The following is a 21,196-nucleotide window of genomic DNA, read 5'->3' as shown; positions in this document are numbered from 1 at the left end:
TTGTGTGATGGATGAAGTGGAAATGTTAATCGTCATGTGGGATTGTTATGTTGGATATCATGGTTATTGTTATGATTAGACTTGTTGATAAATGTGGCTAGAGAATGGTATTGTGCTTCGTTGGTTCTTTGAAATGATATATGTTGTGAATTGCGGTATCATGTTGCGACATAATGATTTATATTTAGATGGAGGGGAACTCATGATTTTTAGGTGGGTTTGTTATGTAACCCTGAGTCGAGTAATTTCATGCTTGTCAAGTTCTATTGATTGATTGAGAAATGTTATGCCTTTCGACTTAATCTGACTGTGTTAGATGCAGCCATAATGTATATGAAAAATAACTATGTGATTCGATTATTGAGTTGTGCTTGCCCATATCCCGGAGGTGGGGTATGATAGATACGGATTTTTGGTGACGTCACGTGTCAATTCTGGACGTATGTCGGGATTGGGGCGTGACAATTTGAGAATCAATGTTAGACTTTTTGTTATATTATTGTGGATGGGGTTCCTTTTCGGTAATGTTTTAGGGCCAATAACTATTTTTTTGCATTTATTTTTCAACTTTTGGCATAAATATTTTATTAAAAATTCCTCTATGGCTCATAAATGGTAATACACTTCCAAATATCTTATAAATATTTTTTTTAATATGAGGGACAATATTTCGCAAAAATAAAAAAAAAATTGATTTTTACTCAAAAAAATGCACTAACCATCACGGTGTTTAGGCGGTTTTTCGAAATAGTACAAAAAAAAGGTCATATCTATATGCTTTCACCTTCAACGCACCGTGACGATTTGAGAATTAATGTTAGACTATTTGTTTATATTCTTGTGGATGGTTGTGAGTTCCATTTCGACAATGCTTCGGGGCCAGCAATTATTTTTTTACATTTATTTTTAAACTTGCAACTTAAATATTTTATTAAAAATTCATTTATGGCTCAATAAATGGTAACACCATTTTCAAATGCCTTATAAAGATTTTTTTAATTATGAGGAAAAACTTTTGGCAAAAACAAAAAAAATTAATTTTCTCAAAAAATGTGAACTAACCAACATGGTTTTTAGGCGGTTTTGCAAAATAGAACCAAAAGTGTTGTAAAGTTTGCATGCTTTCATCTTCAACAAATTGTGATGTCTTTAAAAGTCATCTAAGACTTTTCGTTAATAATCTTGAAGGTGAAGTCCCATTTCAGAAATGTTTTGAGCCCTTATTATTTTTTATTTATTTATGTGACAGCCCGTCCCAGAAATATCAAAAACGTACGCGTGAAAAGACTATTTTGCCCCTAGTTCGATTTCGTTACGTTTATTGGTTGTTTTTGTGTTGTGTTGGCATGTTTTGGGCCACACACTCACACTCCCACACTGCACACCCTTCTGTCCCTTTCCCTGTGATTATCCCGAGCCCCATTTCCCTTCCATTTCCTTCGAACGTACGGACACACACCCAAAACCCATTAAACTTCCACAGATCGAGGAAACCAAGACCATATTCGAACTCGTGAAGCTCGTAGGAGTCCAACCATACCATTTCCAGGTAAGAACTCCATCGTTTTCACGTCGATTCAACGATGTCCGATTTGGGTACTATTCATGCACACGTGATTTCTCACGTTTTAGGAAATTTCAAGCTTGTAGGAAGCTTGGTGAGGTCCCAAGGAGGCTCGGAGTAGTTCGTTTGAAGGAATTGGACGTCGGGATCATTGGTTTCGAAGTTGGCCGGAGTTGGATTGATTTTTCAGGTGAGATTTCGTGGTTTTTAACCCTTGAAAGTGGTATGATTGTGTTCCTCTAGTTCTAAGCTTCATTTTGGTACCAAAATTGTGGAATTTGGTTGAAAAACGAAGGAGATATCGAAGTTTGAAAATTTTCCAGTTTTCCGGCGCCGGAGGCTCGCCAGGGAAGAAGACGGAATATTCCGTCAAATCTGACGGAATATTCCTGACGCCGTTGACAGAATCTGTCAAAACTGACGGAATATTCCCTACGGCGTCAGTTGACGCCGTCAGCGTGCCAGGCACGTGCCTGCACGTGGCCGGCGCATGAGGGCGCGTGCGGCGGTGAAAAATTATTTTAAAATTTTGGGGATGTTCGTGAGGTTGAGTAGATCACGTTGGTGTATTCATACACCCCATTTGAACTTTGTATGAGAAGTTATTTCTAAAGTTTGGTTATGTGCTTTAAAATTAACGTTTTTATAGTTATTTCGCATATAGGTGAGACGTATCCCGAGGACGAGCGTGGTCACTCGAGGCAGGGGGGCTACGACCCTTCCACTTATCAGTGAGTGGGCTTTTGGTTTTCCGTATATACCTATATACTTATATTTTCCCAGAAATTGATTTGAATTGTTATTTGCCATATGCCATGCATTAGATTATCGTTAATTATGCATTGTTAGTTACATTTTTAGTTGTATATTTATACATATGCATATTGGGTGCTGCGGACGCACAGGTAAGTGCCAGGTAAGTGTTATTCATGTTTACTTTTAATGGTGATTCGAGATGCTTAGAGAGCTTATAACCTGCACCCCCGGTGTTAGTGCTCCCGCCCAGAGTAGGGCACAGTCCTTCACGTGTTGTTCACCTCCCGTACCACACGCTCAGCTTGGATCCAAGTTAGGTGCACAGTCCTGTCGTACAGACCACTTTAGGTGGTTCCGACTCGTAAGTGACCCGCGATTATTCGCACAGCCTTCACGTGATCGTAGCACTAGAGCGTTTATATGTATTACACCCAGGCCTGTCGTACAGACCACTTTAGGTGGTTCCGACTCGTGGGCAGGTTTAGTTATGGTGATTGAGATATGAGCTCTAGATGCAGCCGTACAGGTCACGTTAGGTGACTCCGGCTGCCAGATTATGTGTTATTGATGTGATTTATACCTGAGCACTTGCATTTCATTGTGAGATTTGGCATGGCATATTCTTAAGCATGATTGGCATATCTATATTTATATACATATGTTTATTTTCTGGGAAGTATACAGGTTTTACGGCGAGGGGTTAGAATCTTGTTTTTGAAATGGTTTTCGAAAAGCTTTGTTTTTGCCCACTCACGCTTTTGTTTTGCGCCCCTCCAGGTTCTAGCTGTTCAATTGGTTTGGTGGTTTCCCAGAGGGCTTTCCCGGCATTTCTGACAGACGATCACCAGCGTAGGGCCACCTTCGGGTGTACTATTGTTGCGTCATTTTAGTTTGGACTGCTTTAGGCTTTCTGCTCTGAACTTGTGTCTCACTTATGCTAGCACTTATTACTTCTACCTTATGTATGCTAGTTTTTATTTATTCGTACTTTTACGTTACTATCTTATTAGCTTCCGCACTGTGCACATGGTTACGTCACTTCCACGTGACGGCCAGCATGCCCTGATCTCGATCGGGGTGTGTCAATTTATGTTTTCAATTTTCGGCTCAAATATTGTATTAAAAATATATTTTTGGCTCAATATATGGTAAAACTTCTTTCAACCGCCTTCTAAAGTTTTTCTTAATCACGACGAAAAATATTTCACAGAAAAATAAAAAATAAAATTGCATTTTTCTAAAAGACATGGGCTAACCATCACGGTTTCTAGACAGTTTTGTAAATTTGTACAAAAGTTGTTATAAAAAATCTGCTTTCATCTTCACTGCATCGTAAGTTCTTGAAAATTCATCTAAGACTTTTTGTTAATACCCATTTCGGCAATATTTTGAGCACTACTACTATTTTTTTCCATTTATTTTTTCAATTATCAGCTTAAATGTTCTATTAAAGACATATTCGTGCTCAATATATAGGAAAACCTCTTTAATGTGCCTTAAAAAAAAAATCTTAATCATGAGGAAAAAAAAATTTGCAAAAATAAAAAAAATTCATTTTTTCAAAAAATATGGGCTAACTATCACGGTTTTTAGGTGGTTTTGCAAATTGTACAAAAGTCGTCATAAAATATTTCACGTTTGCCGCATCGTATGGTTTAGAAAATTTATGTAAAACCTTCCATTGATATTCTTGAGTTTGGAACTCCATTTCGGCAATGTTTTCGCCCCACTATATTTTTTCCTAATTTTCCGCTTAAATATTCTATGAGAAATTCATTTGTGGTTCAATAAATGATAAACCTGCTTCCCTATTCCTTATAAAGATTTTCATGATCATGACGAAAAATATTTCGCAAAAATAAAAAATTTACATTTTTCTCAAAAAAAAAAAAAAAAAGGGACGATTGACAATTTTTAGTCTGTTTTGCAAATTTGGACAAAAGTTGTCATAAAATAGACTTACTTTCACCTTCATAGTGGCGTGAGGTTTTGAGAATTCATGTAATACTTTTCGTTGATATTCATGAGGGTGAAATATTGTTTTGGCAATGTCATTTCTTCATTTATTTTCTAGTTTTCAGTTTAAATATTTTATAAAAATACATTTATGACTCAATGAATGGTAAAATCACTTCCAAATACCTTATAAAAAATTTCTTAATCATTACGAAAAATATTTGGCAAAAATAAAGTATCAGTTTTCGGTCCCATGCGGAGAAAAACTAGAGTAATCGAAAGGGATGGTATGGATATAGGGTAGTTGCAGTGCCCTTTTCCTATGCTGCCGGCCTATCCGAGTCTTATCAACCGACGACAAGGCATATTTGACATACATGTGACATAATCATTCTGCAATAAACTGCCGTCTTTTGTGTTGGGGTCGTAGGTTCAAAATCTTATGTTCCAAAGTTCGTTGTGTAGTCGAATAAAAATAAACAAATTGAAACTGTAATCACGCCTTGATTCATTTCTTACAAACAATTCATGCAGAACAAGAGGAACACATTGATAATCTCCTTCCAACTACCTTAATCTTCATATTAATCTATCCTTCCAACTGTTGATATACATGATGATAATCTACACCTATCAGATCTAACTATTTCTTCCCAAACCGCCTATTTTCGATTACATCCATCTGGAAAAAGATGGCTATGAATTAGCAGGCTAAAATTACATCTAGGATTCCCCATCTTACAAAAATCGTACTAAACTGTGCCACGGCCTTCGACATTTCACTTGGGGATTTCATACCTAAACATACATATATATTTACCAATACATGGCCAAGTGATCACTTGATTTTACCTTCTCTAAGCCTTCTCTTGATGCCTGGAGAGCTCCTTGTCAGCAAAATGCAAAAGCCTCCTCAATCTCAAAACCATATCGCAATGAAACGGCAGCGCACTTCGCCTCTCCAGGTACGCTGGACTCGCAGTCATCCATGAGAGTGCATGAAGCTCGGTTGCCAGGGATTCCAGAATGACATGAGTCTCAAACTCCAATTCTCTAGCTTCCGAGCTTGGACTCCTTCCAGCTTGTTTGGTATTACCCCTCATGAGTTTGTCTTGGCTAAAGCTATTACCTCCATAATGATCAATAAGACTGACCAAAAGAGATGAGGGCCATTCTTCTTTCAAATTGCTCCTACGATCTCTCCTCACAGTAGGTACAGCTTTGGAAACCACAAAACAAGTAGAAAGGGGGATAGCAGAGCCTTTACTATGAAGGAGATGGGCTAGTGGAGGTGATTCGGCTGTGAGGCACGTGGGCAGCTGAAGAGGTGTTGGCGGGAGGAATCGCATGCTCGGTGATGGGATCAGAATGTAAGAAGCAGGTGTGGAACCAAGAGACTTCACAGGTGTGAAGCCTTCCAGATATGCTGATGAGCCCATACCGACAGCACCTTGAGCTCCTGCACAAAAATTGGAGTCAATATTATAATCAAATTTCACAATAACTTCTCTGATCCGCTTGGCATATTAATAAAAAATTAAAAAAGGTTTGAAGTGTCTCAGAAACAAACTCGCATGATTTTAGCTAACGGAACTATTTTCATAAAAAAATTTCTCTTGTTTGTGTGGATCTGTAGAACCCTGGTTCATATCGCATAAAAAAAAGTCCCAATTAATGCTGTTAGCTTTTGTTCTCAATACTTCTTTTCCCCTCTTTTTTAGGACACGCAAAAGAAGAAAGAGCACTTCGCTATGCAAATGGAAAAGATGCGTACAGTGCTGTTCAGTTCAGTGTAAAACTATTATTCCAAAAATACCAAGTTCATGTATTGGCCCTTAAAGAACAAAGCACAACAGAGGTGCTGGGTATTAAATTTTCCGTTTCAGTCAGATATAAATTAACAGAAAATAAAAAGAGTGTAAAAAAATGTACAGATAAGGACTGGAAGATATAACTGACCCGGAGATTGTGTATCTGCTTGAAAAACAAGATGCAAAGAGTGATCAATTGCAATTGTAACAAAGCTGATACTTTGCACCCACTGAAGCAAACTCCTTGAGCTGTCCATTAACTGTGTGCCCATGAGCTGCTTTCTGACAGAAGGTTGTCCTAAGCCACCTTTCATATATCCAGACATTTTTGAGTGAGAGCTGCCATACAGAGGGCCAGGTGAAGAAGGCAAGGTTCTTTCTTGAATCATACTCATTTCCTGCTGTTGCATGGAAGGCCCATTACTACTAGCAGACATCCCATCAGACACAGATCGCCGCAGTTGTAAGTGCCATTTTTTCACTTCTGAACCCCCAACTGAATTAATTGCTTTCTGCCACTCTGTTCACAATTAGATGGAAAAATTTGAAAATTCAACACCGATGCCAATTTGAGAAAAGAGAATAAAAGCTGTGAATTAAAATTTACTGCATCAGTGAAAGTGATCTCAACATATAAGATGTACAAATAATAACCAAATTGATTGCAATTACCAACAGAAAAAGAGGTTAAAAAAATTCTAAATGCATGTGGATGTGGGCACTTTATCTCATAATTTATTTCTCACCCATGTGGCCACTGTATCTCATGATACAATTGTTACCCTAAAATCCCTAATAATATAGACTTCATTTTCCATCACAGTTCATCTTCAAAATTATTAATCTACTCAATACGTTGCAGCTTTGTAACCGCACCAACACACAACGTCAACTTTAAACGGAGAAGATAAGAACTATTAAACATAAAATGATGGGAATGAAACTCAGTATACCTTGGTATTCGAGTTCATAGAAACTTCCAATGCGTGCAATCACAAAGTCCCTCGGCTTGGTAACACCGGTATCAGAAGAGCATGCCTGCAGTATCTGACAGCCTTGCTGCAGAACTTGCACAAAAAGGCATTCCAACCCCTTTGTGTCCTGTCTACTGCTGATTCCACCAAAAGGGAATATGTGGCTATCAAGTAATTCTCCCCTTGAATCTGTCCAGATACATATTAGCCAACGCCAGTCCTCTGTCCATCCGTAGCAACAATGCAGGCTTGGAGTCTTATCTGGCTCAGATCCATCTTGAGAACCTGATCCAGAATCCGCACTTCCACCCAAACTTGCATTCTGCAGAAAGCCTCCACTACTGTCATCTGACAATGGCTTTGAAGATTCTAATGATAAATTACCAAAAGCTATAGGTGACAATGCACGCTCTAGAGAACCAGGTTCCGCAAGAATAAAAAGTGGCTCAAACATGTAGCGAGTCTCATCTTGCGGAAAAAAATCTCCAATTCTGTTGGGATCACAGCTTACTGCTCCACTTCTTGTTGTTTGCCATGAACTATCCCAGCCACCAGTCCTCAAACTAGCATCAATTTCACCCTCTCTTGGAAGGGAATGCCCAGTAATTCGAGAGCCAACACAATCCTTCCACATCCCCGGAGTAGGAGAAGACATTTGTGTGAGGACAGTATGCGGTCTACTAGACAGTGATGACGATTGCACTGCATCACTAGATGCTCCTCGTGATATTCGGCGAGCCTTGTTGTAAACAGTAAAAGCAGTCTCCTTGAGAATTACAAGCTCATTCAGTGATGGGCTTGTAACTTTAAAAATGGCATCCACTGTCACAATCTGCAGTACCAATTTAGGAATACTAAAACCAGAAAGTACTAAAATATTTGATATTGATGCCTCATCTACTGTTGCCGAATAGCTCAATGCCTTGGAAACCTGACTGTGCAATAGAGATCTCCTATCTCTGTCTGATTGGAAAATGACCGATCCAATAGAAACAGAAGACTCAATGACAGTCTGTAAAACTGCAATAGGCTCAGGGAAGGGGCACACAACATAAATCACCTGGATACAAAGAACCAACATAATATAGGATGTCAATCACAAACTGTAAAATAGTTTCATAATTATCTTAGGCAATTAGCAGAAAATACATTTTTCAAATAACTATCAAAATAAGGTAAAATTGACTTTCCAGCATACTCAATAGAGTCCCAAATGAATTAAGTTAAGAAAGCTTTGCAACTTAGGTTAATAAAAAATTTATCCAGAAATAGGAACACCAGTAAATTTCCATAATCAGGAAAGAAAAAGAACAGGTCTAAATACAAAAGTAACTGAAGGCCTACTTTACTCACCGTTGAAGGACCACTACTTCCTTCTTTTGCGTTTGTGGACAAGCAGTGACCAAGTTTCAAACCTCTGAGTGCCTTTGAGAGAGACTTAAGGTAGCTTGTCAGGTCCCAGCCATTCGAAAGAGAGAGAAAATAATCACTTATTGAGCTCACAAGAGATGCATTCCTGCTTTCTATCTTCATTGCTTGAGGGCAATCAAGTAGGACAAACCCAGGAGATGGCCTTCTCCCAGAGTCCACCTCCATTTGGTTCCCAACAATCTGGGGTAAATGAGTTCCCAGTTTGCATGTTTCATAGACTGGAGAAAAGGAAGCAAAAGGTAGAATTAAAACACACAGAAAAAGGGGAGGGGTAAGAGATCAGGTGGAAGACAAATATTTTTCTCTTTCTAAACAGAGAACATCTGAAAGCATGCAAATTCACCATAGATAACTGAGTTATGCACAAACTTTTATTTTCCATTCAAGTAATAACTCCTAAATGTCTCTTTGAAATTTGAATTTACACATTTTCAGGGGTTGACTAGTCAATGTATGACTTCAACATAATTTATACTGTTTAAAAGCCTATGTGGCAGAATTATTTCATAACATTAGGTATTCCCTTGTGTGATTGTGAGTTTGATAAAATGTTAGAGCTTCTTCATCCTTATCTAATGATGGGATACCATCACTAAGATGATGATGCAGAACCAAGAGAAACTTAAAAGTAGGATCTACAATTCTACATTTTTGTAAGGGAACTATTATTAACACTCCAAAAATCTCATTCTACACTCCTCACAAATGTAGTTTTCTTACTAATTATAGAAAGTTTGGAGTGCAAAATGAGATTTTTGGAGTGCCAATAACAATTCCCTTTTGTAAAGGCAGATTGTGAGTTTCTTTGCTATGATACTTCAGGCAATTGTGTAACAGACAACAATAACAATTCAAATCTTGTAAACCCAAAAAGCGGGTGATAATAACCTCAATTGAAGCAAACAACCACTTACCAGTTCCTAGTTGTTGGAAAAAATCAGCAGCAGCAGATGTAAGGGGATCAATGTCTGGACATACAACAGAATAAGTAATCTGCAACAATCAATAAACAGAAAGTTGAAGAAATTATTGGCAATTACAAGCATCTTAAATATTCTTCCAACAATTGGTATATACAGAGATAACAGCATAAATAATTTCTATCTGGCGTTTGTTGCAAATTTGGTTCGATGAACTTACAGGTTTTTGTAGAGCATATGGCTCAAGCGGAGCCTTTTCCCAATGTTTCAGAGAGCTTGCTGATGTCTTAAGCCAGTCATCCTGATACCTAATACACAAATGATCATTTGCACATTTCTCTGTATGTGACTCACGCAAAATGAGGTAGAATAATTATTCCAAATATGGCAACAAATTCTTATCCTCTAGAAAATCAGTAAGAAGATGCCACAACCATTTCAACAAGCTATTTTTCTATCCTAACTATCATTTTCTTTTGACCATCAATAAGTTTAATACAGAACTACTGACAGTTTCATGAATCCTGAGGTGGTTTCTCATGGGCATTCAATGGCTAATGACTTCATACAAGGCTAGAACCAAAATAATTGCACAAAAGGGACAATTGACATATTTCCTAGGCTGAACACTTTTCAAAAGGTCTGGTATATTGAAACTACGCGTATACATATTACTTGTCAATGAGGGCTTTACCACCCACCACGAAGCAAAGCCAAAGCCTTTTGGATAGAAGTGCACACCTCACCAAATCCTTTGAAAACACCGGTAAATCATATTACAATAACCTTTTGAGATGTATGGTTACATTACCAAAATGCAAGATCTTTTATTTTATCTGAGGTCCACCTAGATGAAAGAGATTGCATTGGTCGCATTTGCACTTGATAGAAATAGCACTCATGAGGGATTTACTCTCGTGTATTTATATAATTTTGTCTGGTTGCAGGGAGCTATAAGTTGATTAAAAATAAGGCAGCCAAATGATAATTATCTTTGGGGTTAGTATGATGTTACTCGGCTATTTCAACTCTCAACCTTCTCTATCCAGGAGGTCATAGAATCCTCCATACTATGTTGAATATGCCTCCTTATATATGAATCCTTGCTCTTAAACAAGTCAAAATCGATGCCTAATCTCACTTCCAGATGTTGTAAAAAATAGTTGTGGACACACATACCCAACAAGTATAGCAGGCAACGGATTAACAAAAAGTGTAGGTCTTAGCCGGGAGCATGTCTGCAGGTCAGACTCAGAAGTGCAGTTGTCTTGGTTTGATCTTCTTTGGGATGTCTCTTCCGCTTTTACTACCATCCATTGCACTGGAAACTGTTGAACCTCAAACTGTTAAATACATTAAAATCAACCACCTCATCAAGTACATACAAGCAAACAATACCTTTAATGTAAGTTGATCCAGCAGAACAAGACGGAGATGGGCTCAATGGTTCTCCAATAGAAGGTGCAACATCTCTACATTCACTTATAGCGGACTCAGCAGAATATACATCAAGTGTGCTCTCACCTGATTGGTTGCGACCTCTACACCAATCAGTGACTGACATTGGCCCATCCAGAATACCAAATGCAGACTTTAGTGCCGTCTTTATGTCAGACTGCAGCAAACTAATCACAGACGAAGCATGAACCTGAAATGGAGGGAACAAGAGTCATGCTCTAATATCTGTTTCATCAATATATTAAACATAACCCGATAGTAAGGTCACAAAAAGAATCTACAAGGTAAAAGTGTAATATACAGAATACAATAATTGACAAACCTAATAGACTTGTCACATAATATCATTGTCACAGAAAGAACTAAAAACCCAACCACGAGGTTGCTTTTCTACAAAACAAGTAATAACTGGAACTGGCATAACATGGTTTCTTTGAAAATAACATTAAATTGACCTGGAGGAGGACATCTTTAAGAAAAGGACTTGCAAGCTTAAAGGGAACTATTTAACACTGCTACTAAAAGCATGACAGTTAAGTAACTCAACTTAAATCCTATTATAGATGCCAAAGCACTGCATGTCCATTGATTCAATCAGTCTGTTAGGAATCTAGCTCAATTATCCAAGAAAGTTTTGACATTATCTAGTTAGACTTTAATAAATCTTCACCTCCATAGTAGTCTGTACCCGTAATTTGTAAGGCATAAGTAAATTTAATTTAGTGCAGTTCCTATAATAACTATTACCTAATAATAATATACTAATCCAAGGTTCATATATAATCAATCTCAAAGTCTCTATACTAAAGATCAGCATGAGCATGCTACTGGAACAAGAACATCAATTTTCTGCGTAGAAGAACACCATATATAAGTTTATAACAAAAGCTTACATCTGCAGAGAGTGGATCAACTAACTCCACACCAGCAATGTCCAGGGAGTGACAAGAAGCCAGTGTGCCCCCACAACCTGCATGGACCATAGAAGGCCCACAAGAAAATCCCTTCCTCCATTGCTCTTGTAATGCCAGCCAACCATAAGGACCATCACCACAATCTGAGTCTAGGGCCAAATCAACAAAGGATGTAGCTTGCTGTACAAGTAATGTAAATCCATCCAGAAGTTCCTGAAGTGGTTGTCTTTGCCCATAAGATGGTAAACTTTCTTCATTGAAGGAAGAATGAGGCAAAGACGGGCTAATTTCTTTACTAGATGAACTTGTGGGTTTAGGGGCTCTAGGAGCTCCTACAGTGCGCCAGACACCCACAGGTGCATTAGGATGCCCATCTGTCATTCCTCTATCAATATCACCAGCAATTCTAACGGGTATCAATTCTTTCCTCTTCGCCTCATACTTTCCAGACATGTTTTCTGGCATGACACTTTGGTCACCTGGCAGACTACTGAAACCAGTAGATGAGAGACTGCTTGAAGACAAAAGGGTGTGCCTTATTCTACACATTGAAGTTTGAAATAGAATGCACTCAACTTCAGTTGCAAGAATGGTCCTCATAGACAGAAAGGGATTTTCTGACTCAAATCTGCCTTCAGTGATTTTCCTCTGGGCCACTTTAACAGCATTTGTAGAATTGAGAATTGGGAAAGGAGATGATGCTGCACCATCAGGGGCGAGCACAATTCCATTACTACCTGTAAGCAATCTTCCATCTTGTTGATCTTTTCCACTCTCCACATGAGTGTAATAATTCTTCGACCGGATAATATTGCTTGCATCCTTCTTTCCAGGGCATGATTTTGAATTTATTGGCATGCCAGTCTTCTCATCAGATCCATCAAAGCAAGAAGGTGGTGTTGGACCATATGTGTAACTGCTTGAGTTTGAATTTGAACTCTCCGCTTTTCGAGATTTTGGCAAGTATGGGCTTCTAAAAACGGACGATGAAACTTCACTTGTAGGTGTTTCAACAGCTCCATATTCAGGAGCAAATGTCATCAGTGCCTCAGCTTTTATTATATGATCGAATTCACTTATATTAGATGCTGAAGAGCAGTTGACTGGAGCTGAGGACAGCACACTATTTATGACTTCTTGATTTTTAATGAGCGGCTCTTCCATGGCTGCTGGAGGGGGTGGAATAAAGCTTTCAAAGGATGGAAAGCCGTCAGACAAAAGCAACTGATCAGAAACATCCATCATCCCAACTGGATTGTCAACTACATCGCCAGGGTCTGGTGCAGAAAACATGAGAGACTGAGATTCGGCACTTCCTGGGGGCTTCACAAAACAAAGAAACGGGATCAGATCAAAAGAACCACAATCATGTCAATACAAGGAAAGGCGGGGACAACACAATGCAGGTATAAGAACACCTCCCCCACACCCAGGGGTGTAAGAAAAGGCGAGAAGAAAACTTATTACTCAATTCAAGTAATATACAAGGCTTGAATCACACATATCAATCCATATGAATGTCATCCTTAAAGTCCATATATCTGGTATCGGATCTTAATATCAACTTACTGATAAATAACAATATCCTCCACCGTCAAATAAAGCTTGACCTCATCATTGTCAAAGACATTAAATTAATATATATATCAAGCAAAAACATATTGCAACACCAACTGCAAACAAGAAGCCTTGTAAATGAAAATCCTGGAAATATGCACTGCTTTATGATGTCAGACAGGATAAGAAAATACCTCCCCAAAAGGCAAAACATCATCTTCAAAGAGGTCACCGAAATCTCCAAATTCATTAATCAAAGCATGGATATCGGTGCCATCTCTGTCATCAACATCCCAATCCCAATGAGATCCAATCTGCTCATTTGCAAGTCCAGGGATTACTGAGTTGCTAATTTCCATGGAACTAAAATCAGAGTTGTATGCATCCTGCAGAGAAGCACTTGTAGCTGTACCTACTTCAGCAAATGAATCTGCCATTCCAGCTCGCGGACGCTTAAAACCCTGTAGATAAATAATAATCATTTATCCCATAAACTCACCTCACATAAACAAGCAATAATATTAGGGAATCTGTAATAAGAACTTTGAAGCAAACACAGTCTGATACAAAGTCATGTTCCCATTCACTATTTATCAACATGAAATACTAGGTCTTGATACAGTCAAGTTCACATTAACTATTGATATACATTTGAGTACGCATTTTTTAAGGCTTCTTATCCAAAATGGTCTCTGAGATTGGTATAACTCCTCATTTTGGTCCCTGAGATTGTCCGCCTCAATCATTTTGGTCATTCTGTGAGAAATCTCCGTTAAATTGAGGATATTTTTGTCAAATCAGCCCCTCCCCCTAAACTAGTGGTTTCTTCAATTTAACAGAGATTTTTAGCAGGAGAACCAAAATGATTGATGGTGGAAAATTTTAGGGACCACTTCTATCGATTTTAAATCTTAGGGACCAAAAAGTGAGGAGTTTTGACAACCTCAGGGACCATTTTGGCCAAAAATCCTTCTTTTTTTTTAATTCCCAAACGATGTGCAAATGCTGTGATTTTTTTACATTTGATTTTTTTTTTCTTCAACAGACAATAAATTGCTAATAAAAAGCCTGATTAATGGATAGATGAGATACCGATTTGGAGATATCATTTCCCAACCGATCATTAAAAGATAACCCAGACTGTCTACAGGTTAAAGAATCGGCATCTGCCTCTAGTTCACTGGCTCCTGTAGCCATCATGTAATCACTATCGCTGGAGCTGCTGCTTATGCTACTAATGCTGCTACTATTACTGTTGCTACTACTATTATACCAACGTTGAGTGCGAATCCCATCGGTTTCATTCCAGTCCTCCAAAGGTTCTATGTTTTCAGAACTGCAGAGACCAACGGACAGAAGTAAGAGAAAATACAATTCAGCCACCGTATTTTGACTCTATCTATAGTGATTGTCATAATGAACCTCAGTAATACAGAAGTTTAGGAAAGACTTAAATTATAGGCAAAGGTAGAACATACAGTTTAGAAAATCAAACCAGATTATGTGACAAAAGAATGACAAGCAATATTCTCGATCTAACTTGTGTGTTGATGAAAATGGAAACAACCACTATAATCTCCCAAGAAAATTGCAAATTTAGGTGTACATGTGAGTGTGTATTGAAGCAGTAGAGCGAACCTCAAAATAAACTAAATAAATATACTAAAAAGTCACAATGTGAAAATAAAATTATCTTGGCTCGAGAAACACTTAAATATAAACAATAAATCACTAACCAAAGCATAAAGAAAGATGAGCCAGCCATGGAGGGTCCAATCCAATTTTGTAGCCATAATCTACATGTTTACATCAACAGTTTTAGGTCAAGTAACATGCTAACATATAAGGAGCTAAATAAGAATGAGCAGTGCAATAATTGGACCACATATTATAGTTCTAAACAGTTTTGAACCTTGCACAATATAGTAATAAAATCATATTTCATATCGGTGCTTGCGAAGCATCCAAGTTATTCTTCTTGCCTAAGTTCCTAAGCTCCTAAAATATCTTAGCACGTACATATGTACAGAAAACACCCAGTGGGGTTAGACAATTGCCTCCAATTTGAGCCAAGCTCGATATAATGTTAAGAAATTTAACTCATCAATTGCAGCAACACCAGGCACAGAAAAACTAAAGGTACCTCTTCAGAGATGATCTGGCCACTTGCAAGGCCGGGACAAGCACTGCCTCAGCCGGATATACAAATGTTTTTTCATAAACCGATGAATTATCCAATGCCAACTTCTGATCACCTCTTCCCAAAGCAGGAGATTCAGAAAGGTTATGCTTTCCTGTATTTCTTAAGGAGCTTGAGTTTGCTTGCAAGGACCTGTCACTTCCAGGTCTAGGACAACCAAGGGTAACTTCAACATAGCAATTTTGACCCCTTAGTTGGCAACCAGAACCTTGTGAGGCATGGTTTGCCAAACCAATAAAACCGTTTCCAGTCTTAAACTTGCTAGAACTGCTTGAACAAAACATAATCATTAATATAATAATATTTTGTTTCTTATAAAGGAAGAAGTGCTAGTCAAAATAGTAAGAATAGTTGAGCAGGATGATAAAGGAGTAAATTCAACCTAAAATACACTTGTTTGACAAGATCACTTGGACAGCATCCAGTTAGCCTACCACACATTCCATGAGGAGAAACAATCACTGCGACCACCAATTCAATACACAATCAATGATGATTAGATTGTCAGTTGATAACATAAAGAACAACAGCCTTTTCAGGTCAAATTTCGTATACTAATCTGATTTTGTACTCCATTTAACAAAATGCAAACTGGATTAGAAAATCTGAGCAGATCCATCTCCCTATGTTCAAACTCAAATCGCAATTTAAAGGACATTGTTAAAGAGTTCTAGCACACCTCAAAGTAAATTGGGAACTAGAAGCATGGTATAGAAAGTAGACCAACCTGGAAGCCCACAACCACTATTTTTGGAAGAATGCTTTAGTTTTCTCTCTAGATCACCATTGGAAAGTGCTCGGACATGCCTATAAACATAAAGCACAAAAGAATCTGCTTGAACAAGTATCACACAAAATTTGCCAGTATAAAGTATGGTGTAGTTTTACATACTTTGCAGATACTAAAGCATGCACAAAGATTCCCTCATCAGTGGCAGCAAAGATAAATTCAAATGTAGGCTGCCCTTTCCTGAAAATCATAAATCAATCATTAGGCAACTCAACAAGCATCATGAAAGTACCAATTTATTTGGCAACTAATTATTGTAGAATCGCCCATACATGCATACACAAACCAATAAGGGAAAAAAAAAAGATCATTTACTTGGGAAGATTGTTACTTGTGAACAAGTTCATGTTAAATATAATAAAAACTTTTAACAGTAGCACCCGCACCCCCCAACCACCAACTAAAAGATGTAGGCAGTCAGATGATTTATCTGAAAATAACTTATATAATTAAGTTGAGGAACCAAGGCTATGATGATTTGAGATTGAGATGAAATAATAAAGCATTGAATAGCAGACTAAATATTTATCATTGTCATTAAATGCTGGTTATCACTGCCATCGTTCTTATTGAAAAATACGACTTTATAAAGCCTTTCTACCACTGGAATTGAAATTGAATGCATAAATTACCTGAGAAGCTCTTCACTTTCTGATGGGTGGAACTTTGAAAATACATCTCCAAATCTCATGTAGGCAAGTCCAGATAGTGCTCTGTAAATACCAAGAAAATCATTGTCAAGATACTAGTGAGAGGACTTTACTGCTTGGGTTTTCGCTGATTGATAAGCACTGACCTTTCTATACGATTCCTTAAAGCCTGAGAAAGGGCAGCTGCAACCTCTTCTGAGTCCCCAGGGGACATCCAAAGTCCAGATGCAACAACTTCTCACCAAAAATTTATAAAATTAAAATATAACTTAGCAGATACAATTTTATACCATAATAAATCTACTATTTGGCTATTGTACAAAACCATGATAACAAAAACCAAACACATAGTACCTCTTAATTTAGAGACTGCAGCTTGAGCAGAGTCAGCAACAGTTGAATGCCGCCCAGGAAGAAAAAGCCAGAGTTTAATTTTCTCATCTGTGCATGTTGTATAAAGCAGCAGTTAAGTAACCAAATTTTTGTCACCCATAGCACACGGAATTTATGGCATCTTTCTCCCTATTCTGTTAAACAAGTATCAAATGAGCATCCACCCCAAGTCCCAACAACTAAGCCATTAGGTATACAAGACCATTTCATATTTGTACTTATATTATATTATATCTACAACCAGTATGGGATTTATTTCTTCAACATTACCAACCAAAAAGTTATGTGTACCAAGGAACTAAAGGATCCATTTCTCACCTGGATTGTGCACACCTTGAGATGGATCCCAAGGCCCAACAAAGGAATTGGTCCATGTGCTGAGAAATCCATCCTTCTGCAACTGTACATGTGATGAAAGTACCAGCCGTGTGGCAGCATCTTTCGCACTGCTCAACAGTGCAAATGAGAGTTAGCTTTGATAATGTTTAGAGAGCATGTCAAAGAGAGTAAGCTTTGCTAATGCTTAGAGACCATGACAGAGAGCCTTTTGCCTAACTATTGGGAAACTAAGAAGAAAGATACGGGGTGGATTTTTACCTTTTATCTGGTAGTGGGATCAACTCAGACTCATGGGGAAGCAACTGAAACCATGATACTTGATGAAAACCGCCCTGTTGAAGCAATCAATATTCTATTAACTAGCATAGCCATCATGCAAATATTTTTGGAGGATTATATTCTTTTCAAATAAGAACTAGAGAAATATAGCTCTCTCTCTCTCTCTCTCTGACACCCACTGAAAAAGGAAATCTCATCTCCTTCAAACCCGACTGTCTACTCTCTTTCCCTGTACAAAGATAAACGGCTTTCTTGACGATGACACATTATTTTCTTCAGCAGTAAAAACAGGGTAAATTTAAGGGGGTTTATTTTGTATGTTAATATCACAATCATACATCTTCTGCATGTATATGTTTTACCTCCTCACACAGATTTTTTATTAAGATCCATTTTGAATTGTAATGTAAGAAAGCAATGAATCAAAGAAAAGAAGTATTCATACGTATCATGATTGAATTTACCATATGACAACATCAATATAATAAAGAAGGATTTGCAACAAAACAACCAAATGCTTGTCTTTTGTAGCCTCAGATATCACAATAAAATTAATCAACAAGAATTAATAAGAGATTGACAAAATACATGGTTGCAAATGATCAATCATGGTTCCATTTATCATCAAAGTGGGTTTTGTTGTATTTTATGCATGAGTGGAAACGATTCTAACAAATTACGGCATAAGTGAAGAAACAAACAATATCAAAATAAGAACTCAAGAGATTAACGTGGTTCGGCGTAAAAGCCTACGTACGTCCACGGGCAAAGCACGACAAGGAATTTCACTAAACAAATGGAGATTGCAAAAGAGTGTGACTCTCACAACCCAAATCCCACAAATTACAAACCCTAAACCAAACGAGTAGAGAATCCAAACAATCAGAAGAGATTATCCCAAATTGTTCTCAAACTCTCGAACTCACAAATTGACTCTCACCAAATTGCCACGCAAATAAGCAACACTCTCATAACTCCAAACGGTGACCTCCACCCAAAACACAATTACAGAAAACTCCCTAGAACAATGATGCCAGCACACAAAATAAAACTACCCCCAAGGTCTTATTTATAGTGCATAGGACTTAGGTTTCAATAAGAATCCTAATCCTAATTGGAAGTAAATCCAAATCCTAATCAAATGGTTAATCAACAAAATCTCTCCACCATGCAGGAAATCCAACCAAGAAGTCAAAATCAAAAACAGACAGGACACTAAAACGAAATAGGTAACACAAACCTAATTTATGCATCATCCTAATTTTGAGCCGTAAATCACAACAGGGTTACCTCCCTAACTCCCAATATAATGGTGTCAGGTTATTATTAGCTTTCCTTATCCAGCGGGTTAGAATGAAGAACAGAGGGAAGCAATTGAAGTTGATTGGTTAAGGTGAGAAAATGCGTAGCGTCCATTTTTCCTCTCTCCATGATCATTTCAAAAGGTAATTGGTTCCTCTCATAGTCTTGAAAAATTATTACAACCCTAGGATCTAATAACAATATCAATTAAAAGAGGAAATAAAAAAAAAATTAGTAAGGAAGCTACAACTAACATAGAGAGTAATTAAAGACATACAGTGTATGTTATGCAATATAAAGCAATTGTTTCTCTAGTTATGTCAGATGCATTTCAGCTGTTAGATGGTAAAACAATTTAAGGACTACACATCTGTGTTCAATTATGTGGTTGTACTTGTATATGTGGCTCCTGAACAGAATCCATATACTAACAGTAATAAAGGGTTTTTCTCTCTTTTATTTAGTTAGCATTTCGGATTATATTAGGCGATATTTTCTTTGTATTAATCGTTACACATTAAAAAGATCTTTTGTGGTCACTCTTCTTTTTCTCTTGCAAAGTTATAAAATATAACTGCATTCAAGCCATGATGCAATGCAAGTATGCCATATTAAGAATGAACTCAATAAACGAAACTTTAAGAATTCAAAGCTAACGAAACGAATGAAGAGAAGAGAATGGGGATAAATGAACATACGATTTTGAAAACATTCGTCCACATTCCTTTTGAATATGATGGTAAAGCTGCAAAGCTCCTTGCCCCTCAGTTATTTACTACTCAGGACCCTTCTTTTATGATACTAAACTCATATCAAATCCAATCCCCAAGCATCTCTCACCTCTGCAAATAACACCACAATGAAAATTCATACACGTTTCCAACGCAGAGAAAAATATAGCAAATTAAGAAAATTGTTTCCATAATGAAAATTCATACACGCTTCTAAACCCTATCTCTGTGTAAAGAGCTACAAACCCTAACAACCCGTTTGGTGGCAACAAATGGAGAGGGAAAACAAATTGAAAATTTGAAATTTCAGATACAAGCTGCACGATTTCGTATGCATCTCTTTCCCAATTCCGAAGATTTTCTTGGCAACGGAAAGACGGAGAGAAAAAGGAAGAAAATTTGCAATAGAACATAAGCGTACCTTGTGTGCTGTTTGGTTACCGGGAAAATTCAATCGGGGATTTTCTAACAGAGGGGTTTTCTTCTTCACTCAAGTCCCAACAGTCCAAGTGAAATGAATTTTGGATCGAATCAAGTAGAAATAATTATAGAGCGTCGGATCTCGTCCGGATCCTATCACGCACTCATTCGGATCCTTTATGTCACTCTCATCTTACGGGAGCTGCGGTAGAAATAAAATATGAATGTTTGTTTTTATTTGTCCGCAACCCGATGGGTTAACGTTGCGGATCCTGGTTCGTTCCTTACCCCTTGTCCAATTACAAGATCCAATTAGGCTCTTCCATACCATTAAAACTGCACGAGGCCCAAATGAAACTTCAAATTTCTTTGGACCACAAGGACACTCTTGCCCCATACAGTAACCACAAGCTCAAGAGTTAACACAAATGGCATTGGGAAAAGGATGGATGAAATTTTAGGTTTTTTAAAGTACGAGAGGGTGATTCAAACTTCGGTTCAAGATCCTTTTGCCGCATCATCTTACTAAGTTTGAGTTAACTATGTATAAAATCCAACAAGTCAATTGCGAAGCGGGTGTTACGTTGTAGTTATCTCAGGTTAATTTTGTTTTCATATGTTTTCTCTAACTATTATGTATCATTTCTTCAAAAAAGACTATTATGTATCAGAGCGTCTGATTAAAAGTGTTTAATGAAGTTAAAATATTTACACCAAACTTTTCCATGTCCACCATTATTTGGGCTGATGA

The 21,196-nt window shown here is 37.6% G+C and overlaps 1 protein-coding gene across 1 annotated transcript; it reads right to left on the bottom strand.

Moving 5' to 3' along the window:
* Positions 1-4,760: 4,760 nt before the first annotated feature.
* LOC103964661 (mediator of RNA polymerase II transcription subunit 13) lies at positions 4,761-20,643 on the bottom strand. The gene is given in 24 exon segments (XM_048569402.1): positions 4,761-5,735; positions 6,236-6,607; positions 7,041-8,121; positions 8,415-8,710; positions 9,407-9,485; positions 9,633-9,720; positions 10,592-10,719; positions 10,721-10,740; positions 10,811-11,060; positions 11,764-13,107; positions 13,536-13,802; positions 14,434-14,677; positions 15,078-15,137; positions 15,485-15,808; positions 15,924-16,002; positions 16,269-16,348; positions 16,434-16,511; positions 16,964-17,044; positions 17,128-17,215; positions 17,336-17,422; positions 17,693-17,820; positions 17,972-18,045; positions 19,993-20,136; positions 20,447-20,643. Coding segments are annotated over 23 exon segments (5,874 nt in total). The 5' UTR covers positions 20,017-20,136; positions 20,447-20,643; the 3' UTR covers positions 4,761-5,133.
* Between the last annotated feature and the right edge of the window lie 553 nt (positions 20,644-21,196).

This window comes from the organism of the source record quoted next, unplaced genomic scaffold (assembly GCF_019419815.1).
Source record: "Pyrus x bretschneideri cultivar Hongxiangsu unplaced genomic scaffold, Pyrus_bretschneideri_v1 Contig5, whole genome shotgun sequence".
Lineage (NCBI taxonomy): Eukaryota > Viridiplantae > Streptophyta > Magnoliopsida > Rosales > Rosaceae > Pyrus > Pyrus x bretschneideri.
Note: the sequence above shows the minus strand (reverse complement) of the source record. Positions and strands in the feature narration are given on the sequence as shown.